The following is a 20,995-nucleotide window of genomic DNA, read 5'->3' as shown; positions in this document are numbered from 1 at the left end:
AATTTCGGTGTTTTCATGAACTATTTTCTTGTATGCTGAGAACCTGTTTACACATGCCGGTAGCTAAGTTCAGATATGTCAGTGCACATTGTTTGTAAACATAATAGTATAAATAATGTTGATTTTGTAATTATCCCAAACACCTTTCCGTTAAAACTATTTTATGATGGAATTAGATTTTAATTAGCCCGCAATTGTGTAATGATAGTCTCATGTTCATGCACATTAGACTTTGTTTGCCTTAAGCTTGAATTCACAATGTCTTTGCAATGCACCACAGCACTATTTCCGTGTGTGGTAACTAATGTTGTTTTTATGAATATTCTATCCATCATCTAAATGCATATCCACGTGTGTATGTTTATGCCGATGATTGTTTATATATGTTTTATAATATTGTATATACGTATATGCTTATAAGCCACACGGCTTAAAGTAAATACACTACTACTACTACTAGTACTACTACTACTACTACTACTACTACTACTACTACTACTACTACTACTACTACTACTACGAAAGAACAGAAACCCCCCCCCCCCACACACACACACAAAAAAAACAAAAAACATCACACTATCCAAGTGATAATTTAGTTCATTGGCTAGCCGTTGCATGTTAGCTCGGACATGCAGCTTATAGATGTCACATACATAACCCAATTATGGATTATCTCATGGCATTTCGGTTGGTGTATTTATGTTTTACTTACTTGCCTCACTCTTCACAATGTGTAAGCTAAAATAAATTATAAATACCAATTTGAAGTTTGTCTATTGTGTATAACAGTTCATGTACCGTTTTGTATAGCATGCACATATTAACCTATTAAAGTGCTATTTATTTATATGGTATTTTAACATAACATGGAATAGATACACTATATCTATGTAGAATAAGTAAAACGGTACAGTTACGTCCTCAAGTGGAGTCTATACCCACCGCGTCATCCTTTCCCATTCCCGTTCCTACGGGATTGCGGGTTATCAGGTTGAATGAAAGGATATGTGGTGTCAAGCATAATTGGAAGGAAGGAAATGGTTTATTTAACAACGCACTAAACGCATTTTATTTTTGGTTATATGGCGTCGGACATATGGTTAAGGACCACACGTATATTGATGGAGGAAACCCACTGTTGCCACTTCATGGGCTACTCTTTTCGATTAGAAGCAAGGGATATATTGTATGCATCATCCCATAGACAGGATAGCATATACCTTGATGTACTAGTCGTGGTGCACTGGCTGGAGCGAGAAATAACCCAATGGGCCCACTGACGGGAATCGATCCCAAACCGAATGCTTTACCACTGGCCTACGTCTCACCCCTAAGCCTAATATACCTAAAGGAAATACATTAAATACATCGATTTAAAAAAAAAATATATATATATATATATTATTTTTATTTTGTTTTATTTGTTTGTTCATTTATTTATTCATTTATTGCTATTAGGCCTAACTATCTGATTTGTTTACAGAAAAAATAATGATGCCCTTCTGGTGGAAATTGGATGGAATTTCATTGTCCATCATCACAGGCGCATGTGCAAGGGGAGGATTTTCTTTTTGTCAAATCATTTTCGGTCACCACAATCTAGACATCCTCCCCCTTCCGCTAAAATTCCTGTATACGCTCTTGCATAGGGCTTAAATCGGTCGGCACCAACCAATTAACAATCGGTTAGAATTACGTGAACATAAGAAGGATGTGATCTGTAAAGATCATGCTCCCGTTGTGCACGTGAACACAAACTCAAACCTCAGCAAAATGACCTCAATTCGAAACTGGAGGAACAATTACAGGTAACATTTTTCCTCAGAATCAACATTAGATTGTTATAATCTATCATCACATCGGCAGAGCTAATCCGATTAATGTTCGATCATTATCGATCATTAGAAGTAAACACTATTTTATATGCCCTTCCCACAGACAAGATATCACATGTGTACGGTCCTTGATATACAAGTCGTGTGGTACTGGTTGGAATGCTTCGGTTGGAACGGCGAAACAGAATCCATTGATCCGATGGGAGGGTTCGAACCTACAACCCAAACACCACAGCCTAGCGCTTTACCAACTGAGCTATTGTTTGCTTCTAATGGGAACAAACGTAGCGAGGTTTCTCTGAAGACTGTTTCAGAATTATGTTTGACATGCTAAAATAGTTCACGTCCAAAAGCTTATTATCAATTAATCATAAATATGGTTTTGTCTAGACCGCGTACCAAGCGAACGATTTACCACTGGGCTACATCCCGCCCTATATGCACTTGAATAATACAAACATCAAAACATTGAATTGAATGTCAACGCAACCGACACATCTAGATACACTGCATCCTGGATATAGGGCTGCATCCTGGATGTAAAACCAGCTGAGGTACTGGTTGGCAGTGATATATGACATTGATTATTTACAAATTATACCAGAATCGTATCTGCACAGGGAAGAGTCGAAAGGAGGTTAGTCAAAGTCGTGATTGCTTCCATGATTCGCTTTCAGATGCTCGTCCTTGGTAGGACCGCCACTCCCCTAGGAGATCCGTAACACGATATTTCATTCATGGATCTACATTTTTTGCAACAGTAATGCTAATAAAAACATTAATCAAATGATTCAAAAGTTATGTACTCCCCCCCCCCCCCCCCCCCCACACACACACGCACTTGTTTTCAGGTATATAAAATGTGAGGTACTACACATATTATTGGTGATCTGTGTAAGGTTTGTTTAGTTAACGTTAAAATTATCTGCAATAGGAATAGATTTGGTACACTATTTCCAATTAGTGCACCATGACTGGTATATCAAAGACCGTGGTATGTGTTATCCTGTCTGTGGGATGGGGCGTATAAAACATGCCTTGCTACTACTGGATAAAACATGTAGCGAGTATCCTCGCTAAGACTAGGGGCGGGAAGTAGCCCAGCGGTAAAGCGCTCGTTTGATGCGCGGTCGGCTTGGGATCGATCCCCGTTGGTGGGCCCATTGGGTTATTCCAACCAGTAAACCACGACTGGTATATCAAAGGCTGTGGTATGGGCAATCCTGCCTGTGGCATGGTACATAAAAAAATATCCCTTGCTGCTAATCGAAAAAGAGTAGCCCATGAAGTGGCGACAGCGGGTTTCCTCTCTCAGTATCTGTGTAGTTCTTAACCATATGTCCGACGCCATATAACCGTGAAAATAAAATGTGTTGAGTGTGTCGTTAAATAACACAGTTCCTTCCTTCTTCTCTAAGATTATGTCAAAATAACCAAATATTTGACATCCAATAGCTGATGATTAATAAATCAATTGCTCTAGTGATGTTGATTTAGTACATTGAAACCTGAAAAGAGGCTCTCTAAGACCGAACTTTCTATGCTTGTTTTAATGTAATGATAACCAACATTTTAAGCCAACCAATCTTCATTTGCTCATAGAAAGCAAATCGTTGTTTCCTTCACAGTGGTGGTTGTGAATGTACGAGTAGCTCACTAGTAGATCCGTTCCCGTAGGTGTGAGTAGTCGCAATGTCGATTGCCCTTGATGGCACAGATTGTGTTGTTATTTTTGTTTTTCTCCCCAGCTAGCTACGGCCCTGATAGCTAACAATTAGATCATAATGTTGCCTTGTAACAATTGGCTATTCTCGTATCAGGGCGGTACGTACCCCAGTGATAAAGCGCTCGTATGGCGCATAGGCGTACGGACTTCTATTTTTGTAGTGGTGCAGGCTGCTTTTTGCGCGAATTAAAAAAGTGCCCGAATCTGGATTACAACGTTTATTCATATTAGCATTACTGCCAAGCAGATATATAGGGTTGCAAACGGATCGCTAGGCATGTTTACCTTGATTACAACTAATATTGTGTGAAGAATGATGAAAAATACATGGTGAAAAGTATTCAGTCAAACTCATTTTGCCCGATGTTTTCTATTGTTTTTGCCCGAATTTGACGCTTTTCTCCAGGACTAGGAGGGGGCAGTTGCCACCGCCTCCCCTCTCTCGTACACTGATGTGCGGTCGGTTTAGGGTATATGCCTGTTGGTGGGCACATTGGCCTATTTCTTGCTCTTGCCAATGTACCGCGACTCGTATACAAAAGGCTGCGGTATGTGCTATCCTGTCTGTGGGATGGTGCATACTATAAACGATCCCTTGCTACTACTGGACAAATATAGCAGGTTTCCTCATTATTGCATATGATTAATAAATGAATGTGCTCTAGTGGTGTCGTGAAACAAACCAACCTTTCAAATCTCATACGAGACACTCGCATGGTGTGGCGTCGACATTAGGGGCCAGTGATAGAGGAATCCGCGCTTTTGACACTTCTGCTGCATTAAAACTTGTTTGTCCGGGTGGGGTTTTTTTTTTTTTTTTTTTTTTTTGGGGGGGGGGGGGAGGTCATAGCTGTAGGCTACGACATCCTCTTATTGGATCGTCTAGCTTCAGATACCAGCCACGCTGATTTATACAGTGGAATTAATAAAAAATAAAGTAGAATATAATTTTTGTTTGACGCAATAGCATGTAGTCAAAGTCTTGTTTGTAAATGTTATGATCATATGTGTGGAAAAGAAAGAAACAATAACCTCATAAATCTAGGACATTAAAATAGTCATATGATCAAATCCGAAATCCATCAAAGTTTTCTTCCTTAGAAGTTGTGTCAACCAATAAGAAACAGTAATTGTGGCGATCTAGGTTCACACTAGCCCGAGTACTCTGCCGTTCGAAAGCTGGACGGACAGTTGAATGGTTGTGATCGTTCTCTGCCGCTAAAAATAACAGAATAACAAAAACATGGAATGGCTGCCTACCAAACGGTTGGCAAAAATCCGGGCTCCAAAACAACTCAAAGCCTATGGTTGATGCTAAATACCGTTACGTTTTTAATTTTTGATTTCGCCGATAACAGCTATTTCACGTATTAATCACCAATTCGCACACTACAGACAGAAATCCATCAACACCTACGTATGTAACCGCAACATTATTAAAAGTGGGTGTTGGGCTTCTTACTGTTGAACGGCAGCAGAGTACTCAGGCTAGGTTCACACGCGCAATTAAAATGCAAAAAAAAAATAATTTTAATTTTTAAGACATGAACTGCAGAATACATTTTTACAAAATTATTCATTCGTGTCGCATTGACTTATACTAAAATGATCTTTAGAAACAGCAAACCTGTTTTCAACATATTCTAACTCCCGAAAAAGGAATGTTGAAAAAACACAACTAAATTATTTACGTTTTCAAACTAAACTACGATTTGTCTTCACACAGCTATCGGATTTGCAGTAAATAATAAACACATCACGGCTTCTTTTAATAAAATAACTACTGGAAATTTTATTAGACGGATGAAGGGATATCCTAAGATCATAGTAAATATACATGTAATACATGGTTGGTGTCACTCCAAGGATCAACCATATTTTGTACATTATATGAAAACAAAAACAACTCAATAAATATGAACAAAATTAACACATGCAATGATAAAAAATTACACACACAAAATGCCACATTGTGAGATAAAACTCATTTTGTTTCATTTGTTTATAAGCTATATGACATACACATAGTTCAACAAGATATACATAAATGGTTCCACCAATGTCCTTAGTTGTCACACATGGTTTGAAGATTCAAATTCGTTCTCGATTGAAGGACAATTGGCATACACTAAGGATTCCTGAGGGTTCCAACATGCAATGTTGCAGAATAACTCAACGTCTTTCTGAAATATAAATATGAAAACGCATTGTATATGTTAATTTATATGGTATAATGCTAAACTATATAGCGTGACCAACGTATCTGTCGGGGATAGGATTTAGTTCTGTTGGTTGAGTGCTTGCTTGACGTGCTTGCGGTTCAGGATCGAACCTCATCGGTGGATCCATTCAGCTGATCGTTTTTTCTTGTTCCAACCAATACCACAACTGGAAATGGCTTTTGTATGTGCTTTCCTGTCTGTGGGAAAGTGTACATAAAACATCCCTTGTTGCATTACTAAACATATAGCGGGTTTCTTCTGATGACTATGTGTCAGAATTACCAAATGTTTGGCATCCAAAAGCCGATGATTAATTAGTCTGCCAGATGATTTATTTTTTTAAATTGTTAACTTAATGTTTAATTACATATTATCTATGAACGACAATTTGGACTAGATGGTGAGTGGGGGTACAGTTGGTGTGTAATAATTATGAATAGTGATAATAAAAGGACGGAAATACGATATTAGTTGTTTAATTATATATGTTCTTAATTGAATTCGGGGTGCAAGTGGTTTACACCTACCCATTGAGCTTTGCGGAGCACTCACTCAGGGTTTGGAGTCGGTATCTGGATTAAAAATCATATGCCTCGACTAGGATCTGAACCCAGTACCTACCAGCCTGTTTACCGACGGTCTAACCACGAAGCCACCGAGGCCGGTCCGTGTGACACGAAGTCTGGGAGATGTGTGGGAGGTTGTCAGTCAGGATGGAGAGAATCAGACTGTTCACGAGGTAGGCTAATTGTGTAAATGCTGATATTATTATTAATTTACAAGCTCGGCGCAGTTAGAATTAAGGCGGCAATACTTGTTCTGAAAAGAACATTTAGAACCGACAGAGAGAAGTAGGTATTCAAGCATTCTGAACTAACTACCATAATGTCTCTTAAAGATGCATTCTCAAAGCTACATTAATGCCCGGCGCAAAAAGAAAATAAAGTAAATGCAGTGTGTATCAATGACAACAGCAGCCAGACCGTTATCAAGATGAAGATGCAATTCGAATTTAAACTGCGGCGTATGTTATATTTATTATCTGTATCTATTATTTAGTATTTATTTATTTTATAAACATCATGTTAATACCCATACACGCTATGTCACTAATGTCACCGAATTAAGTGTCAATGCGATTTTACGTTATATAAGTTGTATACTAACAATATATATATATATATAGATATATATGTGTTCAGGGCACATTAGGCCTAATGCGAATAATGTTATTATTATTCATATAATCTGTAGCTAAAATATTGTGTAACAATGCGTTCTAGCAATCCAATTAATCACACAGTTACCCTTTGTTTTGTATTCTTATCATACCTTAGTAATTGTTTTTTTGACCGTCTACAGAATAATAATCGGCATATTGTTTTATATATAGATATATATGTGTTCAGGGCACATTAGGCCTAATGCGAATAATGTTATTATTATTCATATAATCTGTAGCTAAAATATTGTGTAACAATGCGTTCTAGCAATCCAATTAATCACACAGTTACCCTTTGTTTTGTATTCTTATCATACCTTAGTAATTGTTTTTTTGACCGTCTACAGAATAATAATCGGCATATTGTTTTATATATAGATATATATGTGTTCAGGGCACATTAGGCCTAATGCGAATAATGTTATTATTATTCATATAATCTGTAGCTAAAATATTGTGTAACAATGCCTTCTAGCAATCCAATTAATCACACAGTTACCCTTTGTTTTGTATTCTTATCATACCTTAGTAATTGTTTTTTGACCATCTACAGAATAATAATCGGCATATTGTTTTCTTTTTTTCTTCAAAATCTCTAGTTTTAGCTTGTAATTCTGGGCGCTATGGACCTAGCTGTTCATATCGACATTGTAAGAGGAGCTCAACTTCAACATGTAATCCATTAAATGGGTCATGTGACAATGGTTGTCAATCTGGTTGGCAAGGCATCGACTGCAAAGGTAATCATTGCAGATCTAAATTAATTTATAAAAAGGACTTGCGTAGGCATCTTTCTTAATCTTGAAAAGTACTGCTTGGTGTAATCTACATGACATACTAAAACATAAGAGGGAAATACATATCACATGAATGCATTGACACTGACCGGCAACATGTACGAGTCATATTATATATACTGAACGACAAAAGAAATGCAGATATCAATTTAATTTACTTTAAAAATATGTATATCTTATTCAGTTTGAATTCCGTTAGTTGTTGTGTCTATTAAAACTATCATTGCCTTATGTATATTATATGCACATTTTGACAGACTATTTACGGAATTAATTTCATCTTGAAAAAAAAAATGTATTAAAATATTCACGTATTTCTTGTTGTTCACTATATTTACACCACCTAAAATTGATATAATATCAATATTGTTACAACAGACTGCTCGTCCATTGGGTATGTTAATGGAAGCGTTTATGTGTAATGGCATTACAACCTAGCTTTTCAGTATTATTACAATCCATCATATGCGCCTATGTGGGACAGACAAAATACATCCGAGATGTAGAAATTTCAATCTTGGACAAGGCTTGTTCTATACTACATACGGTGGATTTTCGTCCACTCATCGATTTAGTAAATAAACTATTATTTTATTCGAATAGACAAACATTGGCTGACTAATAACGTTTTATATGACCATTTTATCATAAGTTAACTGAACTATCGTATTTAAAACTAAGCACTTCAAGTTAACAAGGTAAGTGTAAATCACAAAACATCATTCTTAAACTGTTGTCCGAGGATACATTAGAAGAAGTTTGCTGGCGTGGCGGTCTATATTTAGATTAAAAATCATTTATGACGCGCATCCGTCTAAATATAGACTAGTTATCTGACTGTCTTTGACCAGCTGGACTAGACCATTACACAGATAGGATGTGATCATACAATATTTACCTGTGCTGTACAGGACAATACTGCTGCACGTTGACACTCAAAGCTGAGAGTTTGTGTAACAGGGGCGTTTTAATCTGTACAGAATGTTTTATTTTGTTTATTTCAGTTTACAGTTAGTTTGTTCTTTCTTTCAGACTGACATGCAACTGAAATAATTATAGTTCACCTGACTCTTGCACACTTCACTATCGTTCGCGTCACGGCAATCGGCATTTTCGTTTTCAGCAATAACTTTACTTCTAAAAAAAAGCTTTTTCGCTCCTATTTTTCAAATTTTTCAAATAATTTAATTTAAATTAAAAGAAACAATAGTTCTTTTTTAAAATGTCCAAAACTTTTTTACTTTCTTTGCCTATATGTCGACCCAAACTAAAATAATCAAGAAAAAACACGGTTTGTTTTTAACGAAATTTATAGTATAACAGTATATCTTTACTCCTCATACAACGTATTAAAATTTGTCAATTTAGGAGGGTTGAGTTTCATGAATTTCACACAAAATGTCAAATATAGCGTTTTCGCCAAAATCTTCAAAACACAACCACCTAAAACTGTAAGATATGTCTACAACATAGTAATTTTAATTGAAGTTTGTGGTTGCTATGGTTATGAAAATTACCGTGGAAAAATTGCAAAAAAATCGAAAATTGTCTACATTTTTTTAGTTTTTTGCTATATTTTTAATTGTTGAAATAATTTTATTTAAATTCACAGGAAAAAAAAAAACGTTTTTGTTATTTCCAAAACTGTTTTTCTTTTTCGCCTACATCAATCCAAACTAAAATAATAAATGAAAAAACCCTACTCAGACAGCTACCTGTTTGTGGTATAGGCCCACGAAATGCACAGGACACACAACTCATCCACACCTTGCATCAACAGCAATGGTACAGCCCACGCATGTCAGATGTTTACCAGACAAAAGACAACAAAAACACCTTCGTGTCGTTTATAAGACAAAAATTACAAATACTATACATTTAGCATAATCTACAATCAATCCCAAAGTCATAAGAGCCCATAAAATCGAGAAATTTATACATTTGTTTACAAACTTTGACGTTTTCACCAAGTTCGCAACAGCAGACATATGGAGCGCGCATGCGCTGAGAGTAAGAAAGTTCTTCACTTTTTTTCAATGACAAAATGACGGATTATAATCTGCACCAATCAAAAACTATTTACACTGATATCTCGGCAAGTATCTCAGACATTAATTGGCTAGCGAACTGGGATGAAACCGCCTCCTGTCAAAATGCTTGAGACGGGGAATCCCTTCGAGTCTCCGATTTTAGCAGGGCATCCTCAAGCTTTTCCATTAGGAATGGAATTTAAACGATTTAAAAACATGAAAAATGACGATGGAAAAATCAATCAGAAAAATTTAACAAAACTATTTTCGGGTAGAAAAATTGTTAAAGTTCCATATTCTGAGCGAACTGGCTCGCGACCGCCGTTTTATTAATATAAAAATGGTGTTGACAGTGAAAAAGCCAGTATAAAAACGTTATTTAACCATTGAATTTAATTATGTCAGCGCTCCGTGAGCAAACGTCTTGTAATGTTTCATAAACTATGAATTAAGTATAACAATAGAGACAAAGACATAATAATAGAGTTCGTCCCACGTGTTAAGACTAATTACATGATAGTTCATGGTATAAATCTGTCCTATATATTTAAGTTTGAGAGAAAACATGACGTAAAATGTTCATTAAATCCAGTTAGTTTATCAAATACTTCAAAGATCAGAGTTTTATTTTGGATACGATAATTTGTCGCTAGTATATATTTCATTGATAGTTTTGATAAACATATTGCTTAGTAATCACAAACACTTAGTATTAAAAATGCAAACCCTGCAATTTCCCGCGGCAATCGGCAATGCCATGGAGCTACGACTTACGACGGATTTACGACATATCGTGGCTTAGCCCGAGTACTCTGACTGTAAGAAAGCAAGACGGACATTTGGACATAAATACGCTCTCATTACAGTCAGAGACCAAGCTATGTATTTGTTTGGCAATTCCCGACAACCAAAAAGTTGGCAAAGATTTCCGCTCTAATATCACAACAATCCTATGTTTCACGTTAACTACTTTTACATCGATCATTTTCGAGTTAATTGATTAAACAAAATCCAGATATTAATCACTAATACACACACTACAGAAAGAAACCCGACAGCACCCACATTCAGCTGTGTGTGTGTGTGTGTGTGTGTGTGTGTGTGTGTGTTGGTGTGTGTACGTGTGCGTATGTGTTGGTACATTTGTGGGTGTGTACAGGGGGAGGGTTAGGCGGGTCGACATCTGTACACACGTCGTGTGCAAACAAAAACACACACTTCGCTAGCCAGTCTACTCGCCCCCTTCCCCGCTAAAGGTATGCACTAGCGCGCCTGCTGTGTGATGGCTGTGTGTGTATATATACGTATGTATTGATGGATGGATGGATGTGTGGAAATGTAGATGGATGGACCCATAGATGCCTGGGTATATGGCTGCCTGAATGTATGTATGTACATACACACTTACGCATGTATACAGAAACATGTATGTTTTTCATTAAGTAATTTAAAAGGTAAAATATATATTATCTTCGTATGAACTACATACAACTATAGTATTTGAAAACTATTTGAAAATGATACCGACTAAATCAGTGTAAATTATAGTGTACCTTAATATGTCTAGAACATTTACAATAATTGTGTTTCTTAGTAATATTGGTACACGCTATTGTATTTCTTAAGTAATTTGTTTTCCTTTCAGTTTGTTCCTGGTCATGGTATGGACCGAACTGTTCCCTGTCATGTACAGACAGACACTGTAGTGGACAGTCACGTTGTAATAAGACTGATGGGAAATGTGAACCAGGTTGTCAGACACGATGGAAGGGTGTCGACTGTACAGGTATATATACCTTGATGTGCAGCTAAATCCTTTTACGGGGCGGGACGTAGCCCAGTGCTAAAGGGCTCGCTTGATGCGCGATCGGTTTTGGATCGATTCCCGTCGGTGGTCCCATTGGGCTATTTCTCGTTCCAGCCAGTGCACCACGACTGGTATAACAAAGGCCGTGGTATGTACTATCCTGTCTGTGGGATGGTGCATATAAAAGATCCCTTGCTGCTAATCGAAAAGAGTAGCCTATGAAGCTCCTGACAGCGGGTTTGATCTCTCTATATATTTGTGTGGTCCTTAACCATATGTCTGACGCCATATAACCATAAATAAAATGTGTTGAGTTCGTCGTTAAATAAAACATTTCCTAAATCCTTTTAATTGAAAGCTATGCACAAAGGTAGCCAGGATTTTATATTAGGGGGCCACCCACATTGTGGGGCCAAACACATTATATACGAGTCATGTTATATGGCGACAGGAACATATATAACGTGATGGGGAAAAGAGCATTTTGATTGGGGAGAGCATTGCCGCATGGCCCCCGTCTGGCTGCGCCAGTGGTTCTATGGTTATGTTAATGAACAGAGTTTATGTGAAATAATTTGATAGTCTATTTAGGGTACATTTTGGAATTGTGGCCACTAATCCTTTGCAGTATATCATAAATTAATAATATAGACCAACAGTGGTCGAAATGAGTGAATGCAACGTATTTCAATCCTCAGAGTTCCGCTTTGGATACCATAATTTATCCTATTGCTTCTTGTTTCTGTTTCAAATAGGTTAGTCTCTGTTTTCAGTAGCATATATTAAACTTCTCTTTTATTTCAGTTTTCAAAATATGTTTCTTACACTGCAAAATACAAGTTAATTTAGTAGGCCTGCATGAATTACAGATTTGGTCAATCAAAGGAGAAATGCATAGTTTTCGTGTAAATAAAGAACAACACTTTAAACTATCTGGTTAACTGGGGATTTTTTTTGGTAAGTACATGTATACATCGTTTTATCCACACCACATTACATATTAGCTATGATGTGTTTATATTCTGGGGCGTAGCCAGAGAGGAAAAAACGCCGAGGAAAAACCCAGACCTGTAAAATAAATATCAGTGTCATGGGAAAAATAAAATAAATCTGGAAAAATTACGCTTGCCCCGACTGCCTCGTGCTAGCTACGCCATTGATATTGATGATAAAACATATATTAGCCAAAACTGGTAGTTCCTGTAAATATCATACTTTTTTATCATGAACATTTATATAATTAATTTTGGAATTTACATTGTATATGTACACCGAAAATGTAAGTATTTAGACCATATTGTTTAGTAATAGATCTTGAAGTTTAAAATACCAAGTCATGCATAGTTGTTTCAGAATGTAATGACAGATATGGCGCAGACTGTAGTCTAGACTAGGATGAGGCACTGTAAGAACAACAACTCCCCTTGTGATTCCCGGACTGGAGAGTGTGTTGGAGGATGTAAACCTGGATGGATCAATACGACCTGTACTCAACGTAAGAATATATTTAGATTTAAATAAGTGGCATTTTTAGTGAGTGTTATGATTATTGACACTTTGATAATTAACTCAAGCGGAAAATGTTGTCAAGGAATTATTTTTGACTGTATTGTTCCGATTTTCATTTTTTATTACTGAAGATTGAAATTGAAATTTACCATTTTGTTCATAAATACGTTTGGATAACCATCTTGGCAATATCATAATAATGTTATGACTATCCAAAACCCACGCCGAAGCTTAAGTCTTATGTCTATTATCCATCTGTTGATGTCAATACGATGGCGTAGATATATTCTAGCCAAGGAGCTAAACGACTGCTTTAAAGTACATTTTAATTTTCTTGTAACAGCTTCAGTTATAATCAATGTATAGTATAATATAAATCGTCATTAAATGTTTGTACTGATGCCTGTTCCTTTGTCAGTATGATTAGGTACTTTTAACTGTGGAGGCAGAATAAAAAAGAGGCTTCAAATAGGATTTCCTTCTACCCGAGAGAGTAAAAGTTTATTCTGGTGGAGATATACTTTAAAAAATATGTGAGGTGTCACCATAGGTTATTAAGAGGTAAGGGGATACAAATTTGAAGAAACAAGTAAATTTTCAATTCTTCATAAATATTATCTCTACAGTTATACTTTGTGGGATCATCTATAAACACAGAAACCACATAGCATTAGCTAAACAAACACACACACACACACACATTTTCAAAGCTGACCTCCACTGGAATATGACGCAACACGTCATACTAAATGGAAACTCATATTGGTCACAATTCAGTGTTGTTTGTGTTCATAAGTAATCCCATATAAAAGGTATGTCTGTGCAGATAATATTTGTAAAGAAAAATGAAAATTTACTGTTTTCGTCAAATCTGTACCCCTTAGCATTCAATGACCACTGGTGACACGCACATACTTTTCAAGGCGACCTCCACTAGACCACATCATCCTACATGGAATAGCCATGGTGGTAGCTTTGACTCTCTCTATGATATAACGATATCCTATTTGAAACGACGTTTTTGGATCGAAACATTAGCTGAACTGAGACAAGTGATGTTAAAGTTCATATTTGGAATTGAATACTAAGCAAATCGAAATTTTAATGCTACAGTTTGGCAAATTTAGTGTGTTGTGTGTGTTTATAACTAATTACATATACAAAGTATGATTTTGAAGATAATATTTATGAAGAAAATGAAAATTAACGGGTTTATTTTTCTTCTAATCAGTACCCACTTGATCTGTAATGACCACTAATGAACCTAGACAAAATTTCCATGGGTACCCCCCCCCCCCCCCCCCCCCCCCCCCCCACACACACACACTGGAATATGATGCAGCGTATCATCTGATATGGAATAGCCATGGTTGTCGCTTTGACACTCTCAGATAGAACGAAATCCTAACAATGTGGACTCTGCCTCCAGACTATTATAATGCTAATATCATTCCACTGTTAGGCAAAATTATTATTCTTAGATTGATAACAGAACTGTTCCTAGTGAAAACAGGTAGAGTAACATGTTTTGGATTTTTATAAAATATATTTTCCATGGCAATATTACAATATATATAATATAGTGTGTCTATGTTTGTACGTGTGTGTGCGTGCGTGCGTGCGTGCGTGTGTGTGTGTGTTCGGTCGTTTTTATCTTGTATGTCTTATTTAATTGCAGAATGTGCTCAAGGTCACTATGGCGATGGATGTACAAATCGATGTGCAGATAGAAAATGCTATACTAATGGAACGTGTGATTTTCAAACAGGCCGGTGTTTTGGTGGATGTCAAGCTGGGTGGGAAGGAGAATCGTGCACTAGTAGTACGTAGGCCTATACACCATTCTCCACTGTTAATGTGCATAGTTTTAGTATGACCTGATGTACTTCTTATTTCATAGACATACTCAATGTCACGACTATCATCAACGCCGTACTGTACACAATTTGTTTTATTTTGTTCGTGTGTTTTTGGGTTTATTTATTGTTTGTCTTCGTGTTGTTCAGAATGTAACGATGGAAAATATGGTATGAACTGTAATGCTACTTGTGGAGAATGTGCAAACGAAATATGCGACAGAGTTACTGGGAATTGCACAGACGGTTGTAGTGATGGATTTGAAGGGCACCTGTGCAAGGAACGTACGTATTTTATTAAATAATTCACTTAGATTGACACCAACTTTGCAATATTATGAAAATACACTTTGAGATTAGCAACGTACGTGCACACATGCAGTTTTCTATAGATTTTCGTCAGGGGAAAATGTTACTTGTCTGGGAAACTGAACGTGTGATATCCCAGGAATAACGCACATCCAGACACTTTCTGTTTACTTTCTTAAAATCTTATATATCTGAGTCGTATACCTATTTGTTCGCTTCTTTGATTAATGTAAATGGAACGCTTTCCATGATTTTCAGGTTAGTGTTCCTTCTCTTGAAGACCTTCTTGCAGATATTCTGCCTATTGGTTTTAAAATTATGAATGAGCCCGACATACGATATATTATTAGATCAGCTGGGATGATGAATCACATGATAACTGTTTTATACCTCTCCTACTAAGTTTATAGTTTATAATAATGGAAAGAACTTTATCATAACATATCATAACCTTTAGAACATATTACCTTAACCATAGTCTCTCGCATGTATCGTCAAGTTATTTATTTTGTTGGAATCTTTCCAATGATACAAATTTAAAGTCCACCATGTCAACTTCAATAGCTTCATTTTGAGTAAGATTATTGCTGGAACACCAGCATACATTTTGAATATGTGATACTGGTTGATGTAGTCACTACAGAAAACGGCTCAGATAAGTGAAGACCAAACGTTTGTTTTCCTTAACGACACCACTAGAACACATTGATTTATTAATCATCAGTTATTGGATGTGAAACGTTTGGTAATTTTGACCTGTAGTCTTAGATAGGAAACCCGCTACATCTTTTTTAGTAGTAGCAAGAGATCTTTTATATGCCCCACCCCACATACAGGATAAGTGAAGACCAATGCGAGCTTCGGCAATATATAATACTTTGATGAAGAAAACATCAAAAAGAGTTATCTTATTATTGACGTGTGAAACAATTTGAATGGTCATTTAGATGTCATAGCGTAATGGCGACATAATCTTTCGTCCTTCAGATTCACAGACGTATTCTGTTTAGGAGAAATGCTGGCATCACATTCCTTTGGCTTGTTCCAGATTTTAGAGTCAAAGTCATGATTTATAAGCTCGGTGATGCAGTCTAGTGCTTGTTCGGTTCATATCAAGCGAATAAGTAGACAAATTTGTGGAAAACTGCACTAGAAGTGTGATATGCCAGGGACATATGGCGTTCAGTCCCTAACGTAAGTCACATTTTTCATCTAAAAAAAGACTATAGAAAACTACATGTGGACACTTACTCTGCTTATTTCAAAATGGACTATGATAACGTTAGGATACAAATTGCGAAACATTTGTTGGACTGGTTTAAATAAATGAATGATTCTGCTTATATTTCAAGTAATTCATGATTTTGTCAATCTGTTGCCGAAGACAGCTAGTGATATTGGGCAGCCGTCTTGGATTATGGTGCAGGGAAATGTCAGAATGTACCTCCAGTAATATATTTAGGTATCCTAAAAGCATAAATAGTGTTATATTACAAGCTATATGTTTTTTCAAATTTGCTTACTTGTGTCCGCCAAATCGTAATTTATGCCCCCATCGTGGATTTCTGCTATAATGGGCATTCGAAAGCGGTTATCTACCACGACAAGGAGCCAAATGAACACGAAATTCTATAAATGAAATATTACAGCAACATAATCATCATATAGTGAACAATCCACATTTACATGTACTGTACCGAGGGGTAAGGAGGCTATACAACTTTAGTGGGTATATACAGGTGGGTTAGCATACAAACTATTCAAAGTGTTAAGTTTTCACATAACTATTAAAGATAATCCCATATTTTGAGATCATACAGTTTATCAAAAGTCTTTTTTTTCAATTAACATCTCCCACTACTTATTCACATTTGGTGATTTTGAAAACGACAGCTTAAATCCTGCTTAGTTGTAATAACGAGGAGTTTCAAACTATTAGCACTGTCGAATATATCTTAGATTTAGATTGCATTATATTTTTTGCTCTGGGAATATATTTTCAGTTTGACCACAAAAAGCCAGCGATTCGACAACCGTAGTTTCCTCAGCGGTTATGGGAGTACTATCCATAATTGTGATTATACAGTTTGTCGTTATTATCAGGTAAATAATTATAAAGACCCTGTCAGCGTAATCATTTCTTAACACATAAAATGAAACAAGGGAACAATGTTGCTATAGTTTTGTCAAACCATGTATTAAATGAAACTCTGGATGTCAGGTACCATATGTCAAATATAACAAGACATGTACACAAAAAATCAATGCACTCAACATTAGCTATAAAACATAGGCATAGCAATGTAACATAGAATGACTATTTGTTAAACAACATAAGACTGTTTTTGGTGTCTAGCGTATGGTTATTTTGACAACTGTTCGTGATAAAGAGAGGAGAGGGGATAACCAGCAACTATGGTCCTTCGATATCTACTTACCCATAGTCAAGGAATGGGAAACCCAGACTCCATAGGTAGACTCAATGCTCTTCGGGCGAGCGTTCTACCAATAATGCATAGGCCTATCCCGCCCTAACATACAGCTGTACAAACAAAGCGGTGTGATGATGACATTAACTAGTAGGATGTCTCTCCTTTGTTAAATTTTGTCCAGTTGTAGTTGTGTTTCAATATTATATTCTAGTGTGTAGGATCTTTGGTCTTTGAAAATGTATGCACAATTCAGAAATGTTGATATATTATATCCACATAAAGCCCTAGTTGAATAATTTAGCATGTTTAAAGAGTGTGGATGGTATGCTATAATGATTCTGCTAACACTTAAACTAAAACAATTTAATTAATAATTTTGTATGTTCGTTCAGCATATAGATTTGTTCACAATCAGTAATCGTGTTTAACTTTGGTTAACTATGGATTAGAAGCAAAAACATAACTTATCTGTGCTATTCCAATACAAAGCCTTAATGCAGATACTAAAAGGTGACAGTTCTATTATAAAATTGACTCCATTTGATGTAATGTGCGTGTGTGTCTCTGTGTGTCATCATCACAGTGTCCGTACAAATGCACCCATTCATCGTTGAAAACTGAAAAATATAATGTTACATTACTACTGTTTCTTGATTATATGAGTAGTACCCAGGCTACTAGATGCACGTTTCCTATTTGAGAACAATAAAACATGCATATATGTTTTTCTGCTATTAAATGAATCGCAATTCTTTTTTTTAGATACATTCTAATAGTTAGAAAATTGCGTGCATCGAGTGGGCCTAGTGTCTCGTTTTCAAATAAACCTAGCACTAGAACGACGACCACGACTTCCTCGGTCTATGAAGTTGTTGACGGTGAAACCAATGTTCGTTCTCCGCCAGTTGAACGTGTTGTTAAAACTCAAAATGGCCAGACCAATGGTGCGCAACATGATTACGTAAACTCGTCACATCCGGCAGAACGCAGCGAGGAGAATGACAATCATTATGACAGGCTGGATGTTGCTGTTATTGGTGAAGGATCTCCGTACAGTACGATAGAGGTCTAAGATACACTATGTAACCAAGTTTAGCAAAGTATAGCCAAATATCAACAGCTGATATTTCAGAAGAAATGTACACATTAAAACAGGTGGACTATATTGACCTGACATATATAATTGTATATGCTGTTTTAAATAACCTGTTGTTTCTAGATATATTGTTAAAGGTACATTCCTGAGTTTGCTGCAATTTTTAAGATATTATCGACTAAAAGAGACTTTTTAACGATTGTAATTGCATACCAAATATATGTTTTTGCATAGAATATTAGTGGATGTATATTAAACGTGTTTCTGATCGTTCTAATATTTGTACAGGTTAAATTTCATTTTATTTCCTAAAAGAAATACAGTTTGGGCTTCTTACAAATATTAAGACGACCAGAAACACATTGAATATACACCAGACACTGATATTCTAAAGAAGAAAATATGCATATAAGTTTAATCATAGAAATATTGTATTAGTCGAAAACATCTTACAATGTAGCAAACTCGGGAATTAAAATATTTTTTTCTCTTTTTGTTATCTTGACTGTTATTGTTATTATTATTATTATTATTATTATTATTATTGTTATTATTATTTTGTTGTTGTTATTATTATTTTATTGTAAACATTAAATCTTCACTTACTCGCAGTTAATGAATGTGCACCATTTCTGGCGTATTTGAGTGGATATGGACCTGTCAAATTAATCACCTATATTTTCAGAAATACAATGAATTTCTTGTTTAAATTAGTCGACTAGCAATCAAATAGGAGATACGATATATCGTCGGCTAGTTGCGTATTTCACAGCGTGTTGCGTCATGGTGCGCTTCTGTAATTTCACTCCCAAAGTTGAATGGAGTTACAAGATATGCAGACCCGTTCACCCTTAGAGCGAACAATGCGTACTTACGACAATACTCGGTTACTGTCTGATTACTTCAGACACTTATGAACAGGGTCCCGATGTCTACGCCATCCATTCATTTATCCACACATGAACATATTTAATCAGTCATTTATTTTTATATCCGTCTATCTCTCTGTGTGTCTTATCTGTCAGTTTTCATGTAATGTTAGTTTACTGTCTGCTATGATTAGTAAAAACTCTCCATTTTAAAATGTTAGGGTGTATTGTATTATATGCATTGTCTGTTTCATTTTAATGTGCAAACATTTTAATAAATACAGTTTAATAAAACAGGTGTTTCTTGTTGTTTAATAATGATGTGCTACATAGTCTACTTCTTAGAGTAACAGGAAGGATTGCTTTTATGTGTAGGTATAAAAGGAAGAAAGGAAATGTGTTAATTTACGACGCATTCAACACATTTTATTTACGGTTATATGGCGTCGGACATATGGTTAAGGACCACACAGATGTAGAGAGAGGAAACTCGCTGTCGCCACTCCATGGGCTACTCTTTTCGATTAGAGCAAGGGATCTTTTATATGCACCATCTCACAGACAGGATAGTACATACCACGGCCTTTGTTAAACCAGTTGTGGAGCACTGGCTGGAACGAGAGATAGCCCAATGGGCCCACCGACGGGGATCGTTCCTAAACCGACCGCGAATCAAGCGAGCGCTGTACCACTGTTCTACGTCCCGCCCCGTGTAGGTATAAACTACTAGTATTGTGTGATCTGACTTTGAACCACAAAACCGATATCATGATCAAAATCGTATCTCCAGGCAAGAGAAAGTTGAAGGGGCATTGACGAGGTTATGATTGTTTCCACGAATCATCAGGCCCTTCATCTACAGGATGACTGCCACGTCAAAGGACTACGTCCGTACATCATGTGTTGGACGACTGAACCCACAAATGTGATTACGATAACGGTCTGTCGTTCAGATTTAAAAAACGTGTGCTATTGCATCTGTTTTAATGTTTTTTTGTGCTTCTGCTCATGTGCGTTTCAAGGATTTTCCTGGGCACGTGTGTCGGCGCTCATTTTGTAATAAACGACCCATTTTGTAATATGTACCCATTTTGTAATAAAAAGCCTACCCATTCTGTAATAAACATAGGTACTCATTCTGTAATAAAATAATTACCCATTTTGTAATTTAAAAAAATAGGTGCCCATTTTGTAATAAAAATTACCCATTCTGTAATAAATACTTTAAAACATTGGAATATGACTAGGGTATTAAATATATATTTACAAATTAAAATAATTT

The 20,995-nt window shown here is 36.2% G+C and overlaps 1 protein-coding gene across 1 annotated transcript; it reads left to right on the top strand.

Annotated features, from left to right (window-relative positions):
* The first annotated feature begins 13,037 nt into the window (after positions 1 to 13,037).
* Positions 13,038 to 18,820, top strand: LOC121374529 (cell death abnormality protein 1-like). The gene is made up of 3 exons (XM_041501633.1): positions 13,038 to 13,137; positions 15,158 to 15,292; positions 18,654 to 18,820. The coding sequence occupies exons 1-3, from the start codon at positions 13,038 to 13,040 to the stop codon at positions 18,818 to 18,820; spliced, it is 402 nt and encodes a 133-aa protein (XP_041357567.1).
* The last annotated feature ends 2,175 nt before the right edge of the window (positions 18,821 to 20,995 follow it).

Source organism: Gigantopelta aegis, chromosome 6 (genome assembly GCF_016097555.1).
Source record: "Gigantopelta aegis isolate Gae_Host chromosome 6, Gae_host_genome, whole genome shotgun sequence".
NCBI lineage: Eukaryota > Metazoa > Mollusca > Gastropoda > Neomphalida > Peltospiridae > Gigantopelta > Gigantopelta aegis.
This window is presented reverse-complemented; position numbering and strand designations above follow the sequence as displayed.